Source organism: Notothenia rossii (genome assembly GCF_949606895.1).
Source record: "Notothenia rossii genome assembly, contig: scaffold_478, whole genome shotgun sequence".
Classification (NCBI taxonomy): domain Eukaryota; kingdom Metazoa; phylum Chordata; class Actinopteri; order Perciformes; family Nototheniidae; genus Notothenia; species Notothenia rossii.
The window spans coordinates 1-23866 of NW_027640275.1; the positions used below are offsets into that span (position 1 = coordinate 1).

The following is a 23866-nucleotide window of genomic DNA, read 5'->3' on the forward strand; positions in this document are numbered from 1 at the left end:
AAGACAAAACATCGCTATGACATCATAAAGTGGCCAAAATCTGATCAGCTCATTTTCAGACAGGTTTTTATAAAAATGGATCAGGACAAAAAGAGAGAGAATCTTTGTTCCTGAAACTTTCAGAGTCTCTTTCCACAGAGGGGACACATGTTGATGTAGAAGAGACATGAAGAAGAGGGGACACATGTTGATGTAGAAGAGACATGAAGAGGGGACACATGTTGATGTAGAAGGGACATGAAGAAGAGGGGACACATGTTGATGTAGAAGAGACATGAAGAAGAGGGGACACATGGTGATGTAGAAGAGACATGAAGAAGAGGGGACACATGTTGATGTAGAAGAGACATGAAGAAGAGGGGACACATGTTGATGTAGAAGAGACATGAAGAGGGGACACATGTTGATGTAGAAGAGACATGAAGAAGGGGGGACACATGTTGATGTAGAAGAGACATGAAGAAGAGGGGACACATGTTGATGTAGAAGAGACATGAAGAGGGGGACACATGTTGATGTAGAAGAGACATGAAGAAGGGGGGACACATGTTGATTTAGAAGAAACATGAAGAAGTGGGGACACATGTTGATGTAGAAGAGACATGAAGAAGAGGGGACACATGTTGATGTAGAAGAGACATGAAGAGGGGACACATGTTGATGTAGAAGAGACATGAAGAAGGGGGGACACATGTTGATGTAGAAGAGACATGAAGAAGAGGGGACACATGTTGATGTAGAAGAGACATGAAGAAGAGGGGACACATGCTGATGTAGAAGAGACATGAATAAGAGGGGACACATGTTGATGTAGAAGAGACATGAAGAAGAGAGGACACATGTTGATGTAGAAGAGACATGAAGAAGAAGGGACACATGTTGATGTAGAAGAGACATGAAGAAGTGGATTTTGAATAATAGGTGACCTTTAAGAGATGGATTTGAATGGTCAGTAACTGAGCGCTCACCTTGTTGTCTCTTCTCCCCCGAATCTTCAGGTTGTCCTCCAGCAGCAGCTTACGGACCACCTGGGGGCCGACGCCTCTGATGGGGCACGTGAGGTCAAACTGGCAGAACTTTTGGACATGCTGCGAGTAGAAAAACATGTTTGAGGTGTAATAGGAATACATAACGTTCAGCTTAGTTCAGGAAAGGGAAACAATGTTACCTTGTCTATGTCTTCATTGATTCCCTCCACCTCAGTACCCCTCCACCCGCTGAGCGGAGATGCTGAGAGCGAGTTCCTCGTCTTTCCGCTTCAGGTAGTCATTGATGCTCTCCAAGAAAGTGTTCACACCAGATAACTGTAGAGGAGCATGGGAAGATGGAGATTGAATCTTGCAGAAAGGAATGTTTTTGTGATAATTCAAGAGGGAATATACAGTATATAGAAAAGGCTTGAGTTTAACCTCAAACTTTACCCAGGCTAATTCTACATGACACTCATTTCAGATATAGATGACATCTGGTTTCACTTCTGAGCCACAACGTACGCTTTTTGTGCTATCCTTTTAAAAGCTAATACAAGTTCTGGATGCATTGATATGTGGAAATTCTGATATTAAAGGAACCCCGGTTTCAAAAGGAAAGATAAGGCCTTTTTTTTTGCCTTGTCATATTTGGAACATTTCTTTAGAAAATGTCACTGCTGCTGTAAGGACATTTTGAGCAGGTTATTTAATGTTTATCTTGAAGTGAGAAGCATTGCTCGTCAGTAGGAGTTTTGCTGCTTAGCATAACAAAAGAAATGTTGCTGAATTGAACAGCGTTGATATTTTAAAAGTTCATATTTTACTCCTTATTCAGGAGGGAATATATTTAGAAAATATTTTACCTCAAGCTAACTTTACCGAGGCTAATTCATTATGAATGGTTACATGATTGTATAAATACATAACTTAAAGATATCGAGGACACTGAGAGAAGGAGGCCCTTTCGTATCTGTGTCCATAAAGGGGTAAATTTGAACATTTACACTTTAACATACAAGATCTGTTTTTTTATTGCAGCTATTCCCTTCCGTATTCACAAAGTTTTCAATCTAACAACAACATGTTGATATTGAGAGAGAAAGAAGAGGCATTGACCTACTTCAGCTACTGCTTTAAATTAAAGATATCCTTTGAGATGACTTTACTAAATCTCATGGGATGGGTGATCAGGTGACATTGATGGGGTTTCTCACCATGCCTCTGAGTGTGTGCTGCACATGAGGGTCCTGCGTGTTCTTCAGCACGGCTTTGAGCAGCAGAGGATACTTGGTGATCCTCTGGTGGGGTTTGGCCTGCATGTCCCCGAGACGCATCCGCTCACACTTAGGGTGAGTCTCCACCCACTGCAGGAAGCACAGGACAGGCCTGAGGTCAGTGACTCTGATTGTTTAATTATAAAGAATGTGCATTTGACAGGTCTTCATTGAAGGGGTTAGTTCACCTAACACCAGTGTACTTTCGTGGCTCATTCTTCGTAGTATATTTAAAAAACTGTGCACCATTAACATCGCTCCGCTTCTTGACTCTCATGTTGAAACCGCCCAAACATTTTTGCCGCTGATTTCTTTGCCTTCCTTTGGCTGATTTATTTACTTCTTCCATAAAATTAAACAAACAAATAAACAAAAATGATCAGAGTAACATGAGGCCAAATACTGTACCGATTCCCGTTCTGTGTTGAAGACAATTTCAATAACAGCTGATCATCTAACCAGAATATTTAACTAACTACAAATTCATAAATCGAAATAATATATTAAGACCTAAATTAATTAGACCATTGTCATTAGTAATCAAAAAATGGCTCTAACATCTTCAGTTACCGAAGTACTTCCTAATCAAAATAAGCAAGTAGTTTCTAATTACTTAATAACATCTTTGCTGTGTGGTCTGTGGATTCATCTGATGATACACAGCATTATCTTCTATTAACATCTGCAGTATTTAGTTTGTTGTTGTTTATTTAATTGTTAATTCAGCAGGGGTCTAGTTCAATATATTCGATCAGTGGTGAAAGACTCTAAATCTGAGAGCTTTAAAAGATAAAACCATATTTATCAACCCTAACCCACTAAAACTCCCTCAGGGGGCCGAGTGAGATGTTTTTGTTTTGCTAGATTTGGATGCGGACCCTTTTCAACGCCCACCACGTTTCCTGCTAAAATGTCTCTTTTAGTGTTTAAACTCAAATCTATCACCTCCCACTCGGGGTAACAAGTGTGGTCGTAATGACATAAGTGAAACAGCAAGTGTTAAATAAACACATGTATACAGTAAAGGCCAAGTTTCCATGATCAAAATGCTGATTTTATTTTTCCAGGGGCTGTATATCTACGCACTTCATAATTTATATACCCTTTGTTCATAGTCGTTTTTAGTAGTAGTGGTATTCGGATTTATTCTGTACATTGTTATTGTGCCCTATATATATTTTTATATTGTTAATATGTATATTATTTACTGTTTAGGTTTCATGTGCAATGCCTTGTGTACATGCTGCTGTAACTAAACCATTTCCCAATTTGGCATCAATTAAGTTTGTCTGATCTCATCCTATCTTATATTTCAGTAACTATTCCTATAAATGTCCTGTGCTCAGTGGTGTGAGCAAGAAATCATGTAAGGCTTTGTTCAATGTAAATGTATTTTAATTTTACTAAAGTGTTCTTAAAATAGTTCTCTATCTGTGTTTTTGAATTTTTGTTTTACTTTTATGTATGCACCACGACACCACGTCAAATTCCTCGTACGTGTCAACCTACCTGGTTGTGAGGGAATGATTCTTCCTTACTCCTAAGATATTTAACCTTATTGCCTGTTGACGTTCACGACCAAACCCTGGCTCTGTTATCTCTCTTAAGGAACGGGAGGCTCCAGCTATCTTGATAAACCAGTTCAACTCTCGGTCACGAAATGGTTTACGGCTGTGGGAACGCTGGCTTTCTAAGCTCCACAGATGTTTACGCCTCCCCCAATATGCTCATTAACTCTCTGTGAACTAGTTAAAAGGTCTATCGAGATAGGCTGATCAGAATTGACATGACAAGCCACCCGTGCAGTCAGAGCCTTTTGCTGCTGTGACTTGTGATATGAATTCTCCGGCCATTTGACTTGTAATAAACATCATTGTTTGAAATCAAAGCTCCAACTCTCCTCGTGTCTCTCTGAGTCCTGACTCTCCATTGCTGCAGAAGTTTCCCTTACACTGGTGATAAACCTGATTCTGATTCTGATTCTGAATAAGTCTGATCAATCATTTGGAGAAAAATGTTGGTGTGAAAAGTGTTGGTGTGAAAAGTGTTTGCGCCCACGATGTTATGAAACAATTCAAACTACACAGCGTCACCTTTAATAACACAGCTGTTAGTCATTGCATGGAATCTCAATCATGTTGCACTCACTGTTAATAATGAGGTTTGTGTGGGAGAGAATGTGTGTGTGTGTGTGTGTGTGTGTGTGTGTGTGTGTGTGTGTGTGTGTGTGTGTGTGTGTGTGTGTGTGTGTGTGTGTGTGTGTGTGTGTGTGTGTCTGATGCTCAGTCTGTAGGGACTCTGCCTAGCACCCTCATTGAGTTTGATTTGAAAGCAAAATACAATACCATTTTGTGAATATAAAGTGTTCAGGCTGGTAGATGACAATTTATGTTTTCATTGTTTCTTTGAGTTCATATTGTTTGCATAATGATTTTGATAAAAAAAGATAATAAAAAAAAAAGGGGACTCGGCCTGGGAACCAAAGGGTCGCCGGTTCTCATCCCGATTGGACCAAAAGTAATAAGAAGTGTGGACTGGAAGCTGGAGAGGTGCCAGTTCCCTTGAGCAAGGCACCGAACCCCCAACTGCTCTGGACGCCACTGGTTCTGTTTGTGCACGTGTATCCTCTGCACTGTATATCAAGCCTGTGTGTGTACATGTGTAAACACAACAGAGTGATATGAGTCAGTTTCCTTTGGGGACTCATACAGTATGTCTTCTTCTCACCTGGACGAAGGTGTGGAAGTGTGGGTTGCTCTCCATCTGCCTGCGTGTGAACTCCAGGTTGTTCTCCTCCTCCCAACAGTAGTGCTGATAGGAGAAGAAGCGCTCAGGGAACTGGAGACAAACAAAAAAGAGGATTATTATTTGGTAATGTGAGAAAACCACCATTATATATATTTACTAACCTACTTACTTACTTTCTTACTTTCTCACTTACTTACTTTCTTACTTTCTTACTTACTTTCTTTCTTACTTACTTACTTTCTTACTTTCTTACTTTCTTACTTTCTTACTTACTTTCTTACTTTCTTACTTACTTTCTTACTTACTAACTAGCTTACTTACTTACTTACTAACTTACTAACTAACTAACTAACTAACTTACTTACTAACTAACTTACTGAATAACTTACTTACTAACTTACTAACTAACTTACTTTCTTACTAACTTACTTACTAACTAACTAACTTACTTACTTACTAACTTACTAACTAACTTACTTACTAACTAACTTACTGAATAACTTACTTACTAACTTACTAACTAACTAACATACTTACTAGCTAACTTACTGAATAACTTACTTACTAACTTACGAACTAACTTACTTTCTTACTTTCTTACTAACTTACTAACTAACTTACTTACTAACTAACTTACTGAATAACTTACTTACTAACTTACTAACTAACTAACATACTTACTAGCTAACTTACTGAATAACTTACTTACTAACTTACTAACTAACTTACTTTCTTACTAACTTACTTACTAACTAACTAACTTACTTACTTACTAACTTACTAACTAACTTACTTACTAACTAACTTACTGAATAACTTACTTACTAACTTACTAACTAACTAACATACTTACTAGCTAACTTACTGAATAACTTACTTACTAACTTACGAACTAACTTACTTTCTTACTTTCTTACTAACTTACTTACTTACTTACTTATTTATGTTGATTTAATCTTCAAGCTAACATTGAAAGTGAGTAATTCCTGCATTCAAAATGTTACCAATACAGGGTCACTGCATGTGTTAAAAATACACACAAACCTCTGACCAAACTGAGGACAAGTTGCATTGTGGGTAAAGTATGTAGAAAGAAAAAGAGTATATGGAATAAAAAAGAAGATTTCTCGGGTTCTGCTTGAATTTAGATGTTTTTTTGTATTAAAAACTGTCCATTAATGTCAGTGCGATGTCAAACACACGTACTCTCTTAGTTATATGAATTTCCCAGGACTGATTTGTGGATTTATTACAATCAGCATGACTTTTACGAGATCCTATGAGAAAAAAAACCCAAAGATCACTTCTAATGTATTTTGAAGTGTAGAGACTCGAGACCCTTTTTAAACGGAAATCTGTGACATCAAAAGAAAAACCAAAATCTAGTTTTGAGCAGAGGAAATTACTCAGAATACTGGTGACTGCTTGGAAATGTCTACCGAAGAAATGTCTGAAGAATTGAACAGGTTAAGCCCGGCAGCCCCCGCCGCTTTTTTTTCACGAAACTGTGTCTCAGGGCTTTTAACATTTAACAACCTATTAATGTGTCATACCCACTTAAATGGAAGAAACTCAGCTAACTGACGATATGTAATATTTTTTTAGCTAAACGAAACACAAGGGTAATACCAAGCCTCTGAATTAGCACTAAGCGAAAAAATGCTAACGCACTTAGCACAGAACTCACGGTAGAAATATTGTACTACTTGTCGGATCTGCACAAACAAGATATCAGCTAGAAAGCAGATTCCGCAGATTCCGGCAAATACGTCTGTTTTCTGATCAAACGTTGTGTTCAATGCATTAATTGCATGTGTCTGTGTCACTTTGAAATGATTAATGATCATCCATCTTAAAATTTTTGTCAAAAACTGAGATTTCATATAGAGTGTGTGAGCTACAACCCAGCTTCCGGTTTTGGGCATTCTGGCTGCGCATCACTCATTCACCAATGGGTAATGTTTAGGTGGATTTAGGAACTTCCCCTCGATTCCATTGGCTCTGATGGTTAGAAAGAGATGTCAATCATCAAAATCGACCGCGGGGGGCCAGAGATATGGCAAATCCACCCAAATGACCCCAGAAGTGTTTTTTTTTGCTAAATCTCTCTAAAAATGTCAAATTTCACTTGTTTTGCATCAATCTTGATACAGGGTACTTATTATATGTTATAGTTTGAATTCCTAAAGCTTTTAGTCTGCTATCCCATCCTTCAAGGGTGTTTTTCACTTTTAGTAATGTCTTTTTTTTGGACGGACACTATAATTTAATTTGTTTTACTATGTTCAATCGGAATTTAATTTAAAATAAAAAAATCTATATTGATTCTGACTCTTCTACATCCAACTCACAGGTTTATCAGTGCTTTGAGAACAAAGATTATTAATGTACCCCCTTTAGAAGGGAAGTTATGGTCATTTGTTTTGGGAATGTCATTTTGGAGCCTGAGGCCTGAACAACAGGCTCAGGGCTCAACTGGTTACACTTTTTATATAATAGAGAGAATTACTCAAAGTGTGGGTACATTATTATTAATAACTATTAAAGGAAGGAAGAAGAGATTATGGAATAAAAAAGAAGATGTATCTCTGCTGACTGTATAAGATTTCGTAAGAAAATACATAATTGTTCATGTATTTTGAAGGTGCTCGGTGACCCCTTTTTTAACGGAAATCCATCACATCAACAGAAAAACTCATTATAGTTTTGAGCTGATGTACCTGAGGAAACTGGAGTTTAACTAAGTAATATCTGAAGAAATGAAATGTTTTGACGTGTTTATATTTGTATGTAATAGAGAACATTTCTCACATCTTCAACAAGTATTACTATGAAGTGCTTCTACCAGACTCTTGTTTAAAGTGGACCTATCGAGCTATATTTTAATAATATAGTGTAGGACCGTACCTATATAAGGCATATTTATACTTTTTATTTTTCAAAATACCAAACAGATCATGCATTTTAGCCATTCCTCATTTCACTCAATTTAACACTGTCTTTGCATGGGCTGATTCTGTGAGAACAGCACCATCTACAGGCCTGGCATATGTACTACAGCGTCTCCAGCGCTTTCAAACGGCATGTCCGTGGCTGTCTCCTCCTGATTGGTGGAGTTGGCCCAATAGCCGTAGCGCCACTTCTTTGACGTCATAGAAGTGTTCAAATCTGGATCAGTCTGTATCAGATCCATTGCAGACCCATTTTTAGAGATTTGGGTATGGAGGAAAATAGAGAGGGTTGTTTTCTGACACTTGGTGAGTTCCCTGGAACACCGGGGGACACATATTCATGTATAAAAGACGTACAAAAGTGCATTTAGCATGATAGGTCCCCTTTAAATAAACGTCATAAAAACACCTCCAATGTTTTATTTAATTTCTTTTATATTCCCAATCTTAATACTTTTCTTTATTTTCCCCCATGTTAGAAAGATTGTTGTGCTCATATATGTTGAGGATTTTGTTTTGTGTTTATTTACTTTAAAGGTCAATACAAAGTTTTTTGCAAGAAAAAACGACTTTAGTGGTAAAAGTACATAACTGTTATCAGAAACATTTAATACAAACATGTTCATTATGATGTAGAATTACACCTGTGGGAGTTAATTTAGTGCATGGTGTACTATTTTTATTTCTGATCCTCTAACTATGATAGATGCTCTAGATACATTTTACAATTGACATGCCCATAAAGGTGATTGGAAATCTGTATCTGCACCAGAGGTGGGAAGTAGTGGAGTACAAATACTTCGTTACTGTACTTACATGTTTCTGGTATCAGTAGCCCACTTTACTCCATGACTTATTTTTCTGACGACTTTTTACTTTTAGTTCTTACATGTTGAACACTAATACCTGTACTTTCTACTTCTCACATGTTGAACTCAAATACCTGTACTTTCTACTTCTTACATGTTGAACACAAATACCTGTACTTTCTACTTCTTACATGTTGAACACAAATACCTGTACTTTCTACTTCTTACATGTTGAACACTAATTCCTGTACTTTCTACTTCTTACATGTTGAACACAAATACCTGTACTTTCTACTTCTCACATGTTGAACTCAAATACCTGTACTTTCTACTTCTCACATGTTGAACCCAAATACCTGTACTTTCTACTTCTTACATGTTGAACACTAATTCCTGTACTTTCTACTTCTTACATGTTGAACTCAAATACCTGTACTTTCTACTTCTCACATGTTGAACACAAATACCTGTACTTTCTACTTCTTACATGTTGAACACAAATACCTGTACTTTCTACTTCTTACATGTTGAACACAAATACCTGTACTTTCTACTTCTTACATGTTGAACACAAATACCTGTACTTTCTACTTCTTACATGTTGAACACAAATACCTGTACTTTCTACTTCTTACATGTTGAACACAAATACCTGTACTTTCTACTTCTTACATGTTGAACACTAATTCCTGTACTTTCTACTTCTTACATGTTGAACACAAATACCTGTACTTTCTACTTCTCACATGTTGAACTCAAATACCTGTACTTTCTACTTCTCACATTTTCCAAACAGGCTGGTTCCTTTAGTCTGAATGTGTGTTTGGTGGCGTGATCATTATTATTTACAGTCATTGCGTGCCTATTGATTTGAACACGATCCGTGTATCCATCATTTCCTGGTCTTCTCTAAAGAAGAGGGACCAATAAAAACGTTGTCATGTTGCCGTTGTTCAGCATGGAAACATTCATTAGCTAAAAATGACATTATTGTTCTATTAATATAAAGGGAGGTCAGGTACTCTTTAAAACAGCTGCTAGTTATAGGTACTTTTTACTGAAGTACATTTCAAAGTCTTTACTTTTACTTGAGTAAAGAAGTTTAGTCAGTACTTCTACTTTCACCAGAGTATTTTAAACACGAGTATCTGTACTTATTGAGTAAAGGATTTGTGTGCTTTTGCCATCTGTGATCTGCAACTGAAACACACCAGTAAATAAAGTAAACTTTGAGTAAATTCTGTCAGGCTGAAACACACCTCAGTCTGAATGTGTTGCTAATCAGACAGTTCCTACCTGCAGGCAGCCGGCCTCTAACAACAGGGGGTCGAAGGGCTTCCCTGTCCTCCGGACCTCCTGCAGCATCGGGTAAATCACTTCCTGCCACAACAGCTGGTGAGCGGAGAGGACGGAGCAGACGTTTGAGAAAAGCAGCGTGGGGGTCACCTGTCAAGATTCAAGGCTTTTATTGTTATTTGTGCAAAGCTACAGTGTAGAAATTACAATGGAAATCTTAGGTCACAGGCATAAAATAGTGCAAGTAAATACAATAAATAATAGAAATAGTGCAGAATAGGCTATATACGAGTCACAGGAGGAGGTCAGGGTTAACGTTGCATCACTCAAATAGTTTTTATATGGTCCAATATCACAAATTACACTTTTGTCTCAGGGGGTTTTACAGTGTGTACAGCTTACAACACCCTCTGTCCTTAGATTTTAAGATAAGATAAGATGAGCTTCATCAACCCCCTCGGGGAAATTCAGTGGTTTAAACAGCAGCAGGGTAAGGATGAAAAACAGGACAGCACAGATTCACACAGATGAATACAATTAAAAATCAAATCAACGATCAAATAAGAAATGAATTCAAATGTTCCCAGCAGACAAGGACAAACTCCCAAGGGACACACAAATAAAATGGAAATGATGTTAGAAACCCAGTGGAAGGCAACAGAGCAGAAAAACAGACGTGAAGTAGATTTTTTTTAAACTCAGCTGTTTTGAGATTTTTTTCTGTCTTCTCAATGGAAATCTAATGTTGAGCTACTTTTTCCACTTGAGTGTTTTATTCTGTGTGAGCTACAGCGGATGTCCTGTTGTGCCAGTTAATGTATGTCAATGGCATGCAGATGAGGGGAAACAGGTGCTGGTGGAATAAGTGCTCATGCCCTGTACTTAAGTCAAAGTTAAAGTACTCCATTAGGCCTATAAGTACAAGTCCTGTATTTATATTGTTACCATAGTTAAAGTAGAATGGTCTCAAAGTATTATATTATTGTAGATTATTATATTTGTCTGCTTTTATCACCAACAAATGCATGTAGAGCAGGTTGTGATGAAACTAATTGTGTATACCAGATTAGTAGTTCTGCACCATAACAAATCATCTCACTAGTATTCGACAAGGAAGAAGTATTAAATGTGAATTTTAAAGACTTGTTGTGGAGTAAATCTGTCTCTGAAATAGAACTTGAGAAGATTAAAATGGATGGCACTTATAGTACTTGTGTATTTTCTTAGATCATATTTAACCAGGGGAATACAGTATATATCCTACACAAGCACAGCGCATTGAACACATCAGTGGTTGTTTGTTTACTTCACTTAAACAAAATAGCCAAAGATGAACTTAAAATCAGTGCTCAGCTTCAAATGACAATGTTAAAAATGCAGAAAAAGCCCAGAAATCTACGTGTTGTCACATAAGGACGATTACCAAGTCCGCCTACACTCTTAGAAGTAATGTGTCATTTTTTTTAACACACTGCTGTGTCAAAGTTAATTCAACACATTCAGTATCATTTCTGAAGCATTTTACACACACGTGTAAAATCAAAATGCACATAGTCAACACATTAGTGTGTCCACTGTCCTGCCCAATCACGGTTGAGTTATTTCAAAGGTATCATTTTCCAACTGTCCATCAAATATCCAAACTGCCCTTTTCACCTCTGGCTGCTGTGCAGGATGGATGTGTGAGCGGAGGAGAGTCTAAGGTAAGCTATTACAGAAACAAAACGTTTTTAACAAAGTGAGCAGATATTGTCGTAATGTAAGCAAGCTAGGGGTCTAAATAAATATGTTTTAACTTAAATAAATATGTTTTGCCAATGTTGAACAGCTAAATATTGTTTGAGTTTAGCTGCCTGGATGACAATTATTTTCCTTTACTTTGACGGCATCAACCACCTCTCAGACTCTTGAAAGAACCCATGAATGTATCTTCAATCTTTCCATAACCTCACACTGAACATAGACCTGCAGGTTAGGTGTTAGTGTTTGTTTCCAGTGTAGATAATAAGCAGGCTCTTCAGACTGACCTCAGGGAGGAATCCATACTGCTGCAGGTTGAAAAGAGCTGCGATCACCACCTGTGAGAAACACACACAGCTTAGTTAAACACGGGGCGGAGCTCTGCATAAACACAACAGCTGTTTGAATTGCTGCGGGTAGAGAACGGGACATTACATCCTTGATGATGATGAGCTTGTTGATGTAGGTGAGCTCAGTGTGGACAAACTCCCACAGCGCCTCCTGCTGGTGTCTCTGCATCCTAGACATGGTCTGATATTAAAACAACAAGGAAGGAGAGAGAGGAGGGAAAGGAGAACATAATTAACGATGATGAGGAGGAAGTTAGGAGAAGCATTTCAATTGTGTTTTCTATTGTCCACACATTAAATAAAAAAGGATATCTCTCAATCTTTTCCCACTACCCTAGCTTGTCTGCAATAGATTGAAATGTTATAACAAGTCATACAAATGTAATTTAAAAGGTAGCTTATAGAGTATTTGTTGGGAACGATCAGCAGCAGATGGGCTCTTGTGAGTATTAACAGCAGCAGAATGGTTTATGTGGGATATAATGCCTATCATGGTGAAGAAGGAAAATGTCACCCAGTGCATATTAAATAAAAGTGTAGCACTTGAAAATGTTTGGCTTCTTTAAAGCTAATGCACTTGCAGGAATCTTCATCTCCTGCATTTGTTGATTACACTGTAAATAGTGTTGGATAAAAGCTTAATCTAAATGAAATATAATGTAACAGTCTGGCTGATTTATGTGTTGTTTTTGTCCAGCTTTGCACACCGGCTGAGCCCTAATCACACGATGAATCAACAGCTCTTAGCGGACCAATTCCTTGTTGGTGTTTGCCCTTTCTTTGGATGTGTTGACAGTAAGGGAAACACAGTTAACTAATGAGTTAAGGGTGCTTACTGAGTGAGAGTGCACTATATCAGTCCAGTTTTTCTCCAGCGTGGTTCCCTGACTTTCCTCCTTCCATCTCCACTTCAGATCCACCGGCACGGCGAAGGCCCCGAGAGCCTGCTTCAACTCGTCCAGCTGACCCTTCTCCTGAGGTCAGAAAACACCGGGAGGAGGAAGGATTGGTGTTAGGAAAATATCACTGGTGGTCACCGGCTTGAGCTTCAATATCAGGATCCATGTATTTGTGAACCTCTCCAGAAGGGAAGTAGTCATCACACACAGAGCATCAACTAGTTCCTGAACAGTGTCCTTCACATGCTGATATCCATGAGAGGGAGTTACCCAGTCACAAGATGGAGGAATACCGGGTTTTGTAGGGAATCATACATCCTGTCATGTACAACATACTGAGTTGTTTCTCAAAATGTTGACTTCTTCTGAAAATCTCAAAAATCGGACTTTCTTTCAAAATTCCGATTTTTTTTCTCAAAATTCCGATTTTTTTCTCAAAATCTCAAAATCCTGAGGAGGGAAGCTGATTGTTTCCCCAAACATTTACTTTTTTTCAAAATTCTGCAGTACTCAATGTTTACTTCAGATTAGCTCCACGTCAGAAATGATCATGCTTGTCATATGTCTCTCTCCATAGAGGCTGAATCATCATGTTAATCACATAGCTATCATATGCCTCAAACAGTCCTGATGCTCTTCTAGGTAATCACACATCCTGTCATGTTCACAGCTACAGTTGGGATACCTTTGTTATCATGTGGACTCTCATATTGGAAGAGTCCATTCAGTATTCTCCCAACAATTGTGGTCTAATGGGTAGTGAGGTGGGGAGAAAATCAGAAGGTTGTGAGTTCAAATCCCGCCAGGAACACCACCACTAGTGTGCCCTTGAGTAAGGCACTTAGCCCTTAGTTACTACTAATTGGTAATTGTAAGTTGCTTTGGATAAAAGTGTCAGCTAAATGTAATTGGAGAAAAAGTAAGGGGGAGAAATGGAAAAGTTGTCATTATGAATCAGTGTAAATGCTTGCAGTCAGTCAGACATAACATGCCAACAGAGCTGCTGTATTTTCCGTTGTTTGAATGGGCAGACTCGGCTAAAGCAAGTCTGTATCTGTTTTCTGAGCGAGTCAGCATGCAGACAATACGTTACCTCTGGGTTCTTCTCCGACACTCCCTGGTTGAACACTTTACTCAGCGTTGCTCGGGGTTTGGCTCCTGCAGAAGTTCCTTTACTCACTGTGGAAAAGTCCGTCACCACCTTCTGCTTGGTCTGCCGCTAAGGAGCGAAGATAGAGCAAAGTACCAAAGGATTAAACACAATACGAAGAGCATACCAACAATCTTTCAATATCGTGCATGAGACAATGCAACTCTCACTGTTACTGAAAAACAGAATTCCTTTGAATTTCCTAGTTTTTTAACACTTTATACTGAATGTAAAAATATTCCATTGCAAGTCAAAAGTCCTGCATTTGAAATTCCTCTTAGGTAAAAGTGTTTTATCAAAATCTCCTTAAAGGTGGGGTAGGTAAGTTTGAGAAACCGGCTCGAGATACACTTTTTGTTATTTTCCATGGAATGCTCTTAACATCCCGATAGCAATGAATATCTGAAGTGCTTTGACAAAATCCATAAAAATATCTCATCTGTGGAAGCCGTGGTACTGTAAAAAGCACGACCAATCATCTGAGTCGGCCCGGCTAAAGTAACTGGATGGCCTACCTGCCTGTCAGCCTTCCATCTGTGCACAAACTTATCTCGTGCCCTCATTGGTCATGTGCGCGTTCGTGTGTGTTGGGGGAGGGGCTCTGGAAGGAAGTGGCTGATTTTCTCCGGTCGTGTATTTTCTAATTCTAGCCACTCGAGCTGGTTTCTCAAATTGACATACCCTACCTTTAAAGTAACACAAGTAAAAGCACTTGTTTGCATGAATGTGTATCAGTATTTGTGTTTTAGTTGTGTGTATTACTTGTGTTTATTAGACTTTGATGCCTGTAACTGAGTGCCTGACAAAAATACTCATACTATTTATATCAGATATTAGAAACTGCACACTCCTATAATGTATAACGTGTCCTATGTGTTTATATATGAATCTGAAATGGGTTTTCACCCATAATGAGTATTTTAACTTTGGGTCAAGTATATTTTTAATGACAATACTTTTTGGGAAGTAAGATTTTGAATGCAGGACTTTTACTTAAAACAGAGTATTTAAACAAATGAGTATTGCAAGTTAAATATCTGTTTACTTCTTTCAACATCGCGTCAATGACATTTCTTGTTTCTGCACCATTTACTTGTTATATCATTATAAATGATTTAACTTAACAACAAAGCAGCAACGAGCCAAGCCTCAAACGTTGAATGAATTAACAGACCTGACTACTTCCTCCACCAAGAGTCACCCTGCCGAAACAGGAAGTGGCCTCCACCCTCACATTTCAATTCAAATGTATTTATACAGCCCAATATCACAAATCACATTCGTCTCAGAGGGCTTCACAAATCAACAAACATGAATGATAATGTAAAAACAAACAACATATCTGAAAATATGGTAGTAGATAAATGTGGAAATACCAATGAATGGGTAAAAAACACAATGACACAAATACAATAATTACAATTCTATAAAAGGAAGGATCCATGAGGGTGTTTAAAAGGAAGTTTAAACCCAGTCCTAACTGTACGCTGTGCTAAAGAGGAAAGTCTCCTTCACTTGCCTGATATCCGGTTGTGTTGAACTTGTGTTTGTTTGCTGACCCCCTGTGGTTAACCCCTGCTGTGATCACATCAACATCTGGGTCTCTGCTGTCTGCCTCCCTCTCCCCGTCCACTGCGTCTCTCCACGGCCCCGAGGCGTCCTCCATCAGAGCCTCATTTCCTCCACCGTTGTTTACATACGGTGCCTTTGAGGACAGGCTGAGGACAAACACAGGGTTACTCATTGCCAGGAAAAGGTGTGTGTGAGGGCAGAGGAGAATATTTATAAACAAGACAAATCTTTACAAGAGTGGAGGACGTAATGAGAGACATTGTGTGCTTTGTTGTCTTTTTAAAAAGGTGCACTTAGCATTTCTATTCAGGGCGAACTCTATGTGTATTGGAACAAAGAGAAGCTGAATCATGAGAAATGATAGGATTAGCTAAGACCTTTTTGGCTTCTGACCACTTACAATTAAGCATGTTTTAGGTATATCTGCTTGTCACCTGTTTCATGTGTCGACTGGATATAAACAGCTCAAACAAAGATTGTTTTGAGGTGATTTGATGTTGATCTTTGTAGAGAATAGCATGTCAAAATGGATATCCTAAGCTTCTTTGCAAAACCACAACATTAGCTTTCAAATACATAAAAGTGAAGAAGAAAATACACACAAAACAAGTAATGATACAACAAACACCACATCATTCGTTACTACAGAAGTGATTATTTAAAAACTGCTTCAACTCGAGATTGAATGAATGACGTTTGAGTAAGTACTCACTAAACTTCTTTACTCCAGTAGAAGTACAGATACTCGTGTTTAAAAATACTCTGGTGAAAGTAGAAGTACTGACTAAACTTCTTTACTCAAGTCAAAGTAAAGAGGCTTTGAAATGTACTTCAGTAAAAAGTACCCATAACTAGCAGCTGTTTTAAAGAGTACCTGACCTCCCTTTATATTCATAGAACAATAATGTCATTGTTAGCTAATGAATGTTTCCATGCTGAACAACGGCAACATGACAACGTTTTCATTGGTCCCTCTTCTTTAGAGAAGACCAGGAAATGATGGATACACGGATCGTGTTCAAATCAATAGGCACGCAATGACTCTAAATAATAATGATCACGCCACCAAACACACATTCAGACTAAAGGAACCAGCCTGTTTGGAAAATGTGAGAAGTAGAAAGTACAGGTATTTGTGTTCAAAGTGTAAGAAGTAGAAAGTACAGGTATTTGTGTTCAACATGTAAGAAGTAGAAAGTACAGGTATTTGTGTTCAACATGTAAGAAGTAGAAAGTACAGGTATTTGTGTTCAACATGTAAGAGGTAGAAAGTACAGGTATTTGGGTTCAACATGTAAGAAATAGAAAGTACAGGTATTTGGGTTCAAAATTTAAGAAGTCAAAGTAAAAAGTCGTCAGAAAAATAAGTAGTGGAGTAAAGTACTGATACCAGAAACATGTACTTACAGTAAGTATAGTAACGGAGTATTTGTACTCCACTACTTCCCAACACCAAAGATTTACAGACGCGTCCCTTACAGTTTCCCCCGATGTACAGTGCCAAACTCTCTGAGAGGTACCAGAGCACAGAGCACCTGAGGATCAGGACTATACAGGCATTTATAGACGATTCAATAAAAGTAATCACATGTAATATTTTAAATGTCTTCAGAATATGGCATTGGTAATATGTTGAGTCCAAATTGTAATTGCATAGCATTTAAATACTATTTTGACATAATTGTATCGTACTTGAGTATTTTCTATGTTATGCTACATATACAGTATTTCTCCCCCAGTACATTTCGGAGCTAAATATTGTACTTTTACTGCACTCATAGTTTCTAGCTACTTTTTACATATCCTTTTTTGTCATAATGCAGTGTACTGTACTACTCATCTACAGTCTTTGAACAGTAGTGTTTACTAAGTAACTTAATTGGATCAACATTGACAAGCTAGAACACTACATTCACAGTACTTTTTAATACTTTTACTGCCATAGTATTTATACTTTCCCTAAAGTAGAGGATCTCAGATCTTCATACACTACTCTATACACGCAGTAAATAAACATCGCTGAATCAATCAAGCAACCAGGCAGTAAAGAAGCAGAAGCTGTACGTATTTTACTTAAATACTACTTTTGACCTTCATCAGTCAAGTCCATACGTTAGTAGAATGAATGTCAGTACTTCACATAGACCACTATAAATATGCAGTAAATAAAGGTAATTTCATTAGTCAGGTAACCACGAACTAAAAAAAGAAACTGCTGCAAATATTGTGTAAAATTGTATTCTCCATATATTTCTACTCCACTACTAGATTTTGAAGGAAAATACTGTATTTTTTACTCCACTACACTCATTTCTTCTAACTACCTTTAACATAAAATAACATGATACGCTTTTTCGACATTTGACAGTATTGCTCTATCTACCCACTAACTCTTGGTAATTAGTTCATTTTGCACTAGTATTTTATTCTACAATAACTATAGCTCAACTTTGACAAACTAAAGAATTATAATAATATATAACAACACAAATAGAACTTTTACTTGAGTAACACTTTTAATTCAGAGCTTTCACTACCACAATATTTTCATTTCCCTTAAGTAAAGGATGTCAGTTCTTCACACACCACTGTATACGTATACGCAGTAAATACAGGTCAGGTAACCAGGCAGTAAAGCAGCAGAGAGTGTAGCAGAGAGTGTAGCATCTCAGTGACAGCTCCAGTTACACAGTAATGCGGGTGTGAGTGTTACACCACGACTCATCTGACATTAGTTCCCACAAATCCCACAGCATCATTACAATCTGAAGTATTTCCTGCTGCTGAGTTGAGTTACTTCGAAGAATGTGTCTCAATTCTCTGGAAGCTTCTTTGCCTCAATCAGATATGTAACCATTTATACTGCTGTTGCTAAACGAAAAGCAGGAGTGAGTGTTATTAAAGTGGAGTGTGTGATCACTGTTGAAACTGGTGTTCAAGATCATATCCATGTTTGTTAGAAGAATGAAAGCAAACGCAGTCACATGAGCAAACACAGAGAGGATCACTTCTGTTCAACATCAAACACGAGAGCTTTTCTCACAGTGTCATACCTGTTTACAATCACTGTCCGTTTCCCACAGTAACACAGACACTCAAGATGAGGAGATTATATAGCAATTGCAGCACTTTAAACCATTTAAAGACTGATTAAGGGTCAGTAAAAACCGGCCTCCTGGTAGCTTTATAGCCTCAGTGAAACAACAACAAATGTATCTCATTATATGATTACCTGAAGTGAACACATGTAAACATTACACGCTCACATCTCAAAAACACCAGCAATTATTCTTTAATTAAAACAAATGATAGACTGTACCTGGGCTTGGTTGGATCCATTTTGTTTCACACAGTCATCTTTGGTTTCTATAAGTTTTCTCCTCCTTCTCTCCGTTTGATCGGTTCCTCCCTCTCTTTTCCTTTCACCTGCAACATGCCCTCTGCAACTGGCCCAACGGGAACAACCTGATTCTGCAGCCGACAAATCAGTGCTCAGGGCCGGTTAATGTTTCGCAGTTAGTGAGGAGGAGGTGCCTGGCTTTCTTTAAATATGATTGTTGTTGCACGTCAATCAGACGTATTGATACCCCTGGGCAAACGTTAGGAAACCGTTTCAAGCAGGGGATTAGGGAGGCGAGTGGCGCAGTGGGTTATGCGTTAGTGTTCGGATCAGGGGGTCCAAGGTTCAAACCCCACTGCAGTCAGCATGTCGTTGTGTCCCTGCCTGGGCAAGACACTTCACCCCGAATTGCTCCTGTGATGATTGACCACAGTATTGAATATGTAAGTCGCTTCGGATAAAAGCGTCTAACATGTAACATGTAATGATTAACAGTCTTAGGCAGCAGGGTTTTCTTTTTCTGCACAACTGGAAATGACGCATTGATATGAACTTGAGAATCTGGTGTTTGATAGTACAGTAAAAGGAAAGTAGAGCAGTGATCGCAGGTCATATGAGGAGAGTTATGGGGAAGTGGACGAGCTTAATAAAGGTTGATACAAAACAGAATAAACAGTGGAATATGTAGCATTCATTACAAAAGTTATTCAATATATAACACTCCATTTACAAAAGTAAATAAATTGTGATGCATTCATGTGGAAGCAGCAATATGTTGGAGTATTGAAGTTATTATATTTGCACAACTCTCAATCATATCAGACATTAGTGACCATTATTGCATCCAGAAGCCTCATTTTTATAATTAACAATAACTTTTTTTAATGTTATTTTTCATTAAGGAGTGTCTGCATCTTAAAAAAAAGATATTTAAGCAATGTCATTAAACAGTTAAGCCATAAGTTGATTAGAAAAACAAGTTGATTTGTGTTCAGGTTATTTTGGGATGCAGACCGTCAGCATGCCTGAGGTTAAACACACACTTACATCCCAAGTTCACACACACTTACATTCCAAGTGCACACACACACACACACACACACATCCCAAGTGCACACACACACACATCAGATTTCCTTTACATTTATTTACATTTATTAAAAGTTCAGATAAGTATAAAAGATATTTCATAGACTGCTCGACTCAATACATTTCTGTTTGTTATAATACAGTTTGATACAGGGTAGAAGTGCAAAGGAGTGACACGCCTTCCGTCTGAGGGAGTGATTTATATATAATGTCTGCATGCTGAGACTGGTATGATACAAGTTGACTTTGCAGAGGCGGACGGAGACGGGCGTGTCCGGTTTCCCCTCACAGTTGAACGCTTTATGCTCCTATGATGGGCCTTAAAAGAATGCTAGTGGCTCACGCTAAGTAGGAACTACCAACTTCCTTAAATTTGTTTTTGTTCCCATAAAACTTTTAAGGAAGAATGATTCAACAATGTGACCAGGAACTAAAATTAAAACATTACTAGTTAACTCAATGGTTCAGACTGAGCACTGGATTTTGCACTTCCCTCCCTAAAAACAAACAAAAGACAAGTTAATAATGAAGTGGTAGCTTAATAGGCCTAACAATGTGATATAGAAATGGATAAATAGTTCTGTTCAATGAAAAATGCCACATGATTATGATTCAGTAAAGTATGCCGCTGTCACTCAAATCCTGAATGCATGTGGTAGAATAAAAACCCCACTATGAAATCATACATGATACAATGCCCTCATATTTTCAAACTGTACAACAAAAGATAATCAGCACGTCTTAAAGAAGCTTTACTCAGTCTTAGAGACTTAGTTTGACATTTTGGGAAATACAATTAGTAGATATCTTGCAGGGAATAGCAGAATAGTTTTGTTATGGTTGTATGGTGAATACAAAGCTGTAGCCTGTTAGCTTAGCCAGCCTGTTAGCTTATCTAAGCAACCGGAAACAGGGGGAAACAGAACAATGCTCCAACACAAGAAATATTTCCGGAGTGTAATTGCACAGTGATAAACATCTTCATGGAATAGTTTGGGATTTTAGGAGAATACACATTTTAACTTTGTGGCAGAGAGTACTCTAGGTGCCAGGTTCTACAGGTGCACCATAGAAAGGATCCTCACCGTTGCAACGCCCTCAACCGTAAGGCTTTACAGAGGGTGGTGAAAACTGCACAGCACCAGGACGGAGCTGCCATCCATGGAGGACCCTTACTCCCAGCGGCTCGGGAAGAAAGCCCTCAGGGTTATCAAAGACCCCCATCACCCCACAGCCACAAACTGTTCAGTCTGCTGCATCAGGACTAAAACCACCAGGGACAGTTTCATCCCACAGGCCATAGGACTGATGTCTTGTTATTGCACAGTTGAGGAACCAGCGATCTAAGATTTTCAAACATTTCATAACGACACCGTAGTTGTGTATATGTTAGGACAATAAACCTTTGAATCTTGAATTGAGACAGCTCTTGCTCCCAGACCAGATGTAGTCCAGTGTTATGCAATAAAACCTCAGAAAAACAGCACGTTTTCACATTTTCCCCTTTGGATTTTCATCAGATTAAATAAAAAAAGAAATATGGACAGCATTAACGGAGCTGGTAGGTGGATGTTGTCAGCATAGGGCAGACCTAAGCTAGCAATATACCTATTTACATTCTTTATGCTAAGCTAACGGCTTCTAGCTTCTAGAACGAGAAGACAAGAGAGTGTTAACAATCTTCTCATTTAACTCCAAATCCAAAAAAGCTCCAAAATACCTTTAACATTTTTTACAGGGCTAAACGTTTCTCTTTCAAATTTAAGGCAGAATTCATCTGTGCAAAAAGAGTCAATGAGTCTCTCCTCCTGACACATTTGTCCATCTGTCTCTCAGTAGTTTGACCTTGTCCTCTCACATGTGAGGCAGGAGGTAGAGTGCTCAGAGAAGCTGGTGTGTGTGAAATGAACCTGCTGGTGGTAGCACCGTTTCAGCTTGAATGCTTTGAGGCTCTGGAGAGTACAATACTTGGTTTCATGAGCTTCATGTTCCACTTGGCACGCGTTGCAGATTTACTGAATGTCGTACTTTGTCTCCAGCTCCTCGGCGGCCCGGCCCAGGTGCATCTTCCTCAGTTGGTCCAACAGCTCCTGCAACAAGGGCCAGTGCAGCATTGTTCCTCTTCCTCCTCCTCCTCCTCCTCCTGAACGAGACCCTTTCTCCGCCCAAACCCTCAGCATCTGGTAGTGGGCCTCGCGGCAGGATCTGTGGTCCGCCTCCGCCTGTTCGATCTCTGTGTCCGTCACACCGAGGGTTCGCACCAGCTGCTTCACCTGCAGCACGGGAACCAGATCCAGCACCGTGTAGATCAGCTCAGGGACTGCAGGAGGAGGTGAGAGTTAGCACAATAGGTCAAAACGTGTATTGTCAATCTTTCAGTTTGTGTGTACAGACAGAGAGATCGACTTCCAATGACTATATATAGACTATTCTGCACAGTCATCATATTCTGATTCTATTATATTCGATTGTATTTACTCACACAATTTTATCTGTGTTATTGTGTTGCACTGTGGGAGGAGCCTGTGACCTAAGATGTTCATTGTCATAACTACACTGTAGCTATGCACACATGAGAATAAAAGCCTTGAAACTTGAAAATACCATTTCCCACAATCCCGAATACAAAAATATATAAAAATATGTATAAACCTGTGTACACACAATCAACAGACACATTTATACACACATTAAGACTTAAATAAAAGCACAACAGTCACTTCAATATCTTTGAGGAATGTACATTAGTGCAAGACTGTCCATAGCAGCGTAACAAGGTGTCTGTGTTTCTGTATGTTGGACAGAAGCATGCAGTGTGAACTAAGTAAGTACGTTTTTCACAGACAAGTTACAAAGTGCTTGAGAAAACATTAAACCATCATAGGATTCATAAAAGAATAAATGACCACACAAGCCACGTGTTAAGAAGTGCTAAAAACACAATTATAACTCCACTCACTCTTGACTTCCAGCGGGACGCAGTCGGGCAGATTGGGCGGCTCCTGGTCACTCACAGTGCTTAGAGGGAGAGCCTTATCACTCTGGATATCTGCAGACTCAATGAGGGTCAGGAATTGCTGTGAAACACAAACAAAATGTAATGTTATCGACTGTTTGTGTACGTCCAGCAGAGGTGAAGTACTCACATGTTTAACTTCACTAAAAGAAGCAAGAGAACAGTTTGAAAATGCAAATAAAGTCTCGATTTTGAAGTATTAGTAGTAAAAGAACTTAGATATTAGCATTGAAATAAACTCTATATACTGTAAGTACTCAACGTAAAAGTGCTCTCCATGCCGTTAGGCTCGTTTTAGGGATAGTATTTAGATAATACCACATGATTTAAATTAATCAGAAGCAGAATACTTAGGGTTTCGGGACATTTGCTCCATTTAAAATGAACAAAAATATATAAAACGTTTGCATAAAAACACTTATATAACATAAGAAGCTAAAGTAAACATGTGCAATAAAAAAAGAAAAAAAAGATATTTATTTAAACATAATAAATGAAAGTAAGAATATGCTGACGGGGAGTTAAGGACGTGTCATTGTGATATGTTAATGTTGCAGCTGGTAAAGTTGATTGCTTTATAAATGCTGCTGGGTGCCATACCATCATTTCTATGTTGATTGACATTTTGTAATAATAATCTAAATCTGCAAAGTAATTTGTA

At 38.4% G+C, this 23866-nt stretch overlaps 2 protein-coding genes across 2 annotated transcripts; both read right to left on the reverse strand.

Annotated features, from left to right (window-relative positions):
* Positions 1-968: 968 nt before the first annotated feature.
* On the reverse strand, positions 969-20076 carry LOC307026865 (pleckstrin homology domain-containing family G member 6-like; the record flags this gene model as incomplete). The annotated part of the gene is given in 12 exon segments (XM_079695002.1): positions 969-1088; positions 1169-1201; positions 1203-1304; positions 2186-2335; positions 4973-5083; positions 10050-10199; positions 12077-12127; positions 12225-12320; positions 12976-13113; positions 14132-14257; positions 15708-15906; positions 19080-20076. Coding segments are annotated over 12 exon segments (1296 nt in total), but the record flags the coding sequence as incomplete, so codon positions are not given.
* Positions 20077-20227: 151 nt separating this feature from the next.
* tnfrsf1a (tumor necrosis factor receptor superfamily, member 1a) lies at positions 20228-23404 on the reverse strand (the record flags this gene model as incomplete). The annotated part of the gene is made up of 2 exons (XM_079695003.1): positions 20228-22509; positions 23149-23404. Coding segments are annotated over 2 exons (564 nt in total), but the record flags the coding sequence as incomplete, so codon positions are not given.
* Between the last annotated feature and the right edge of the window lie 462 nt (positions 23405-23866).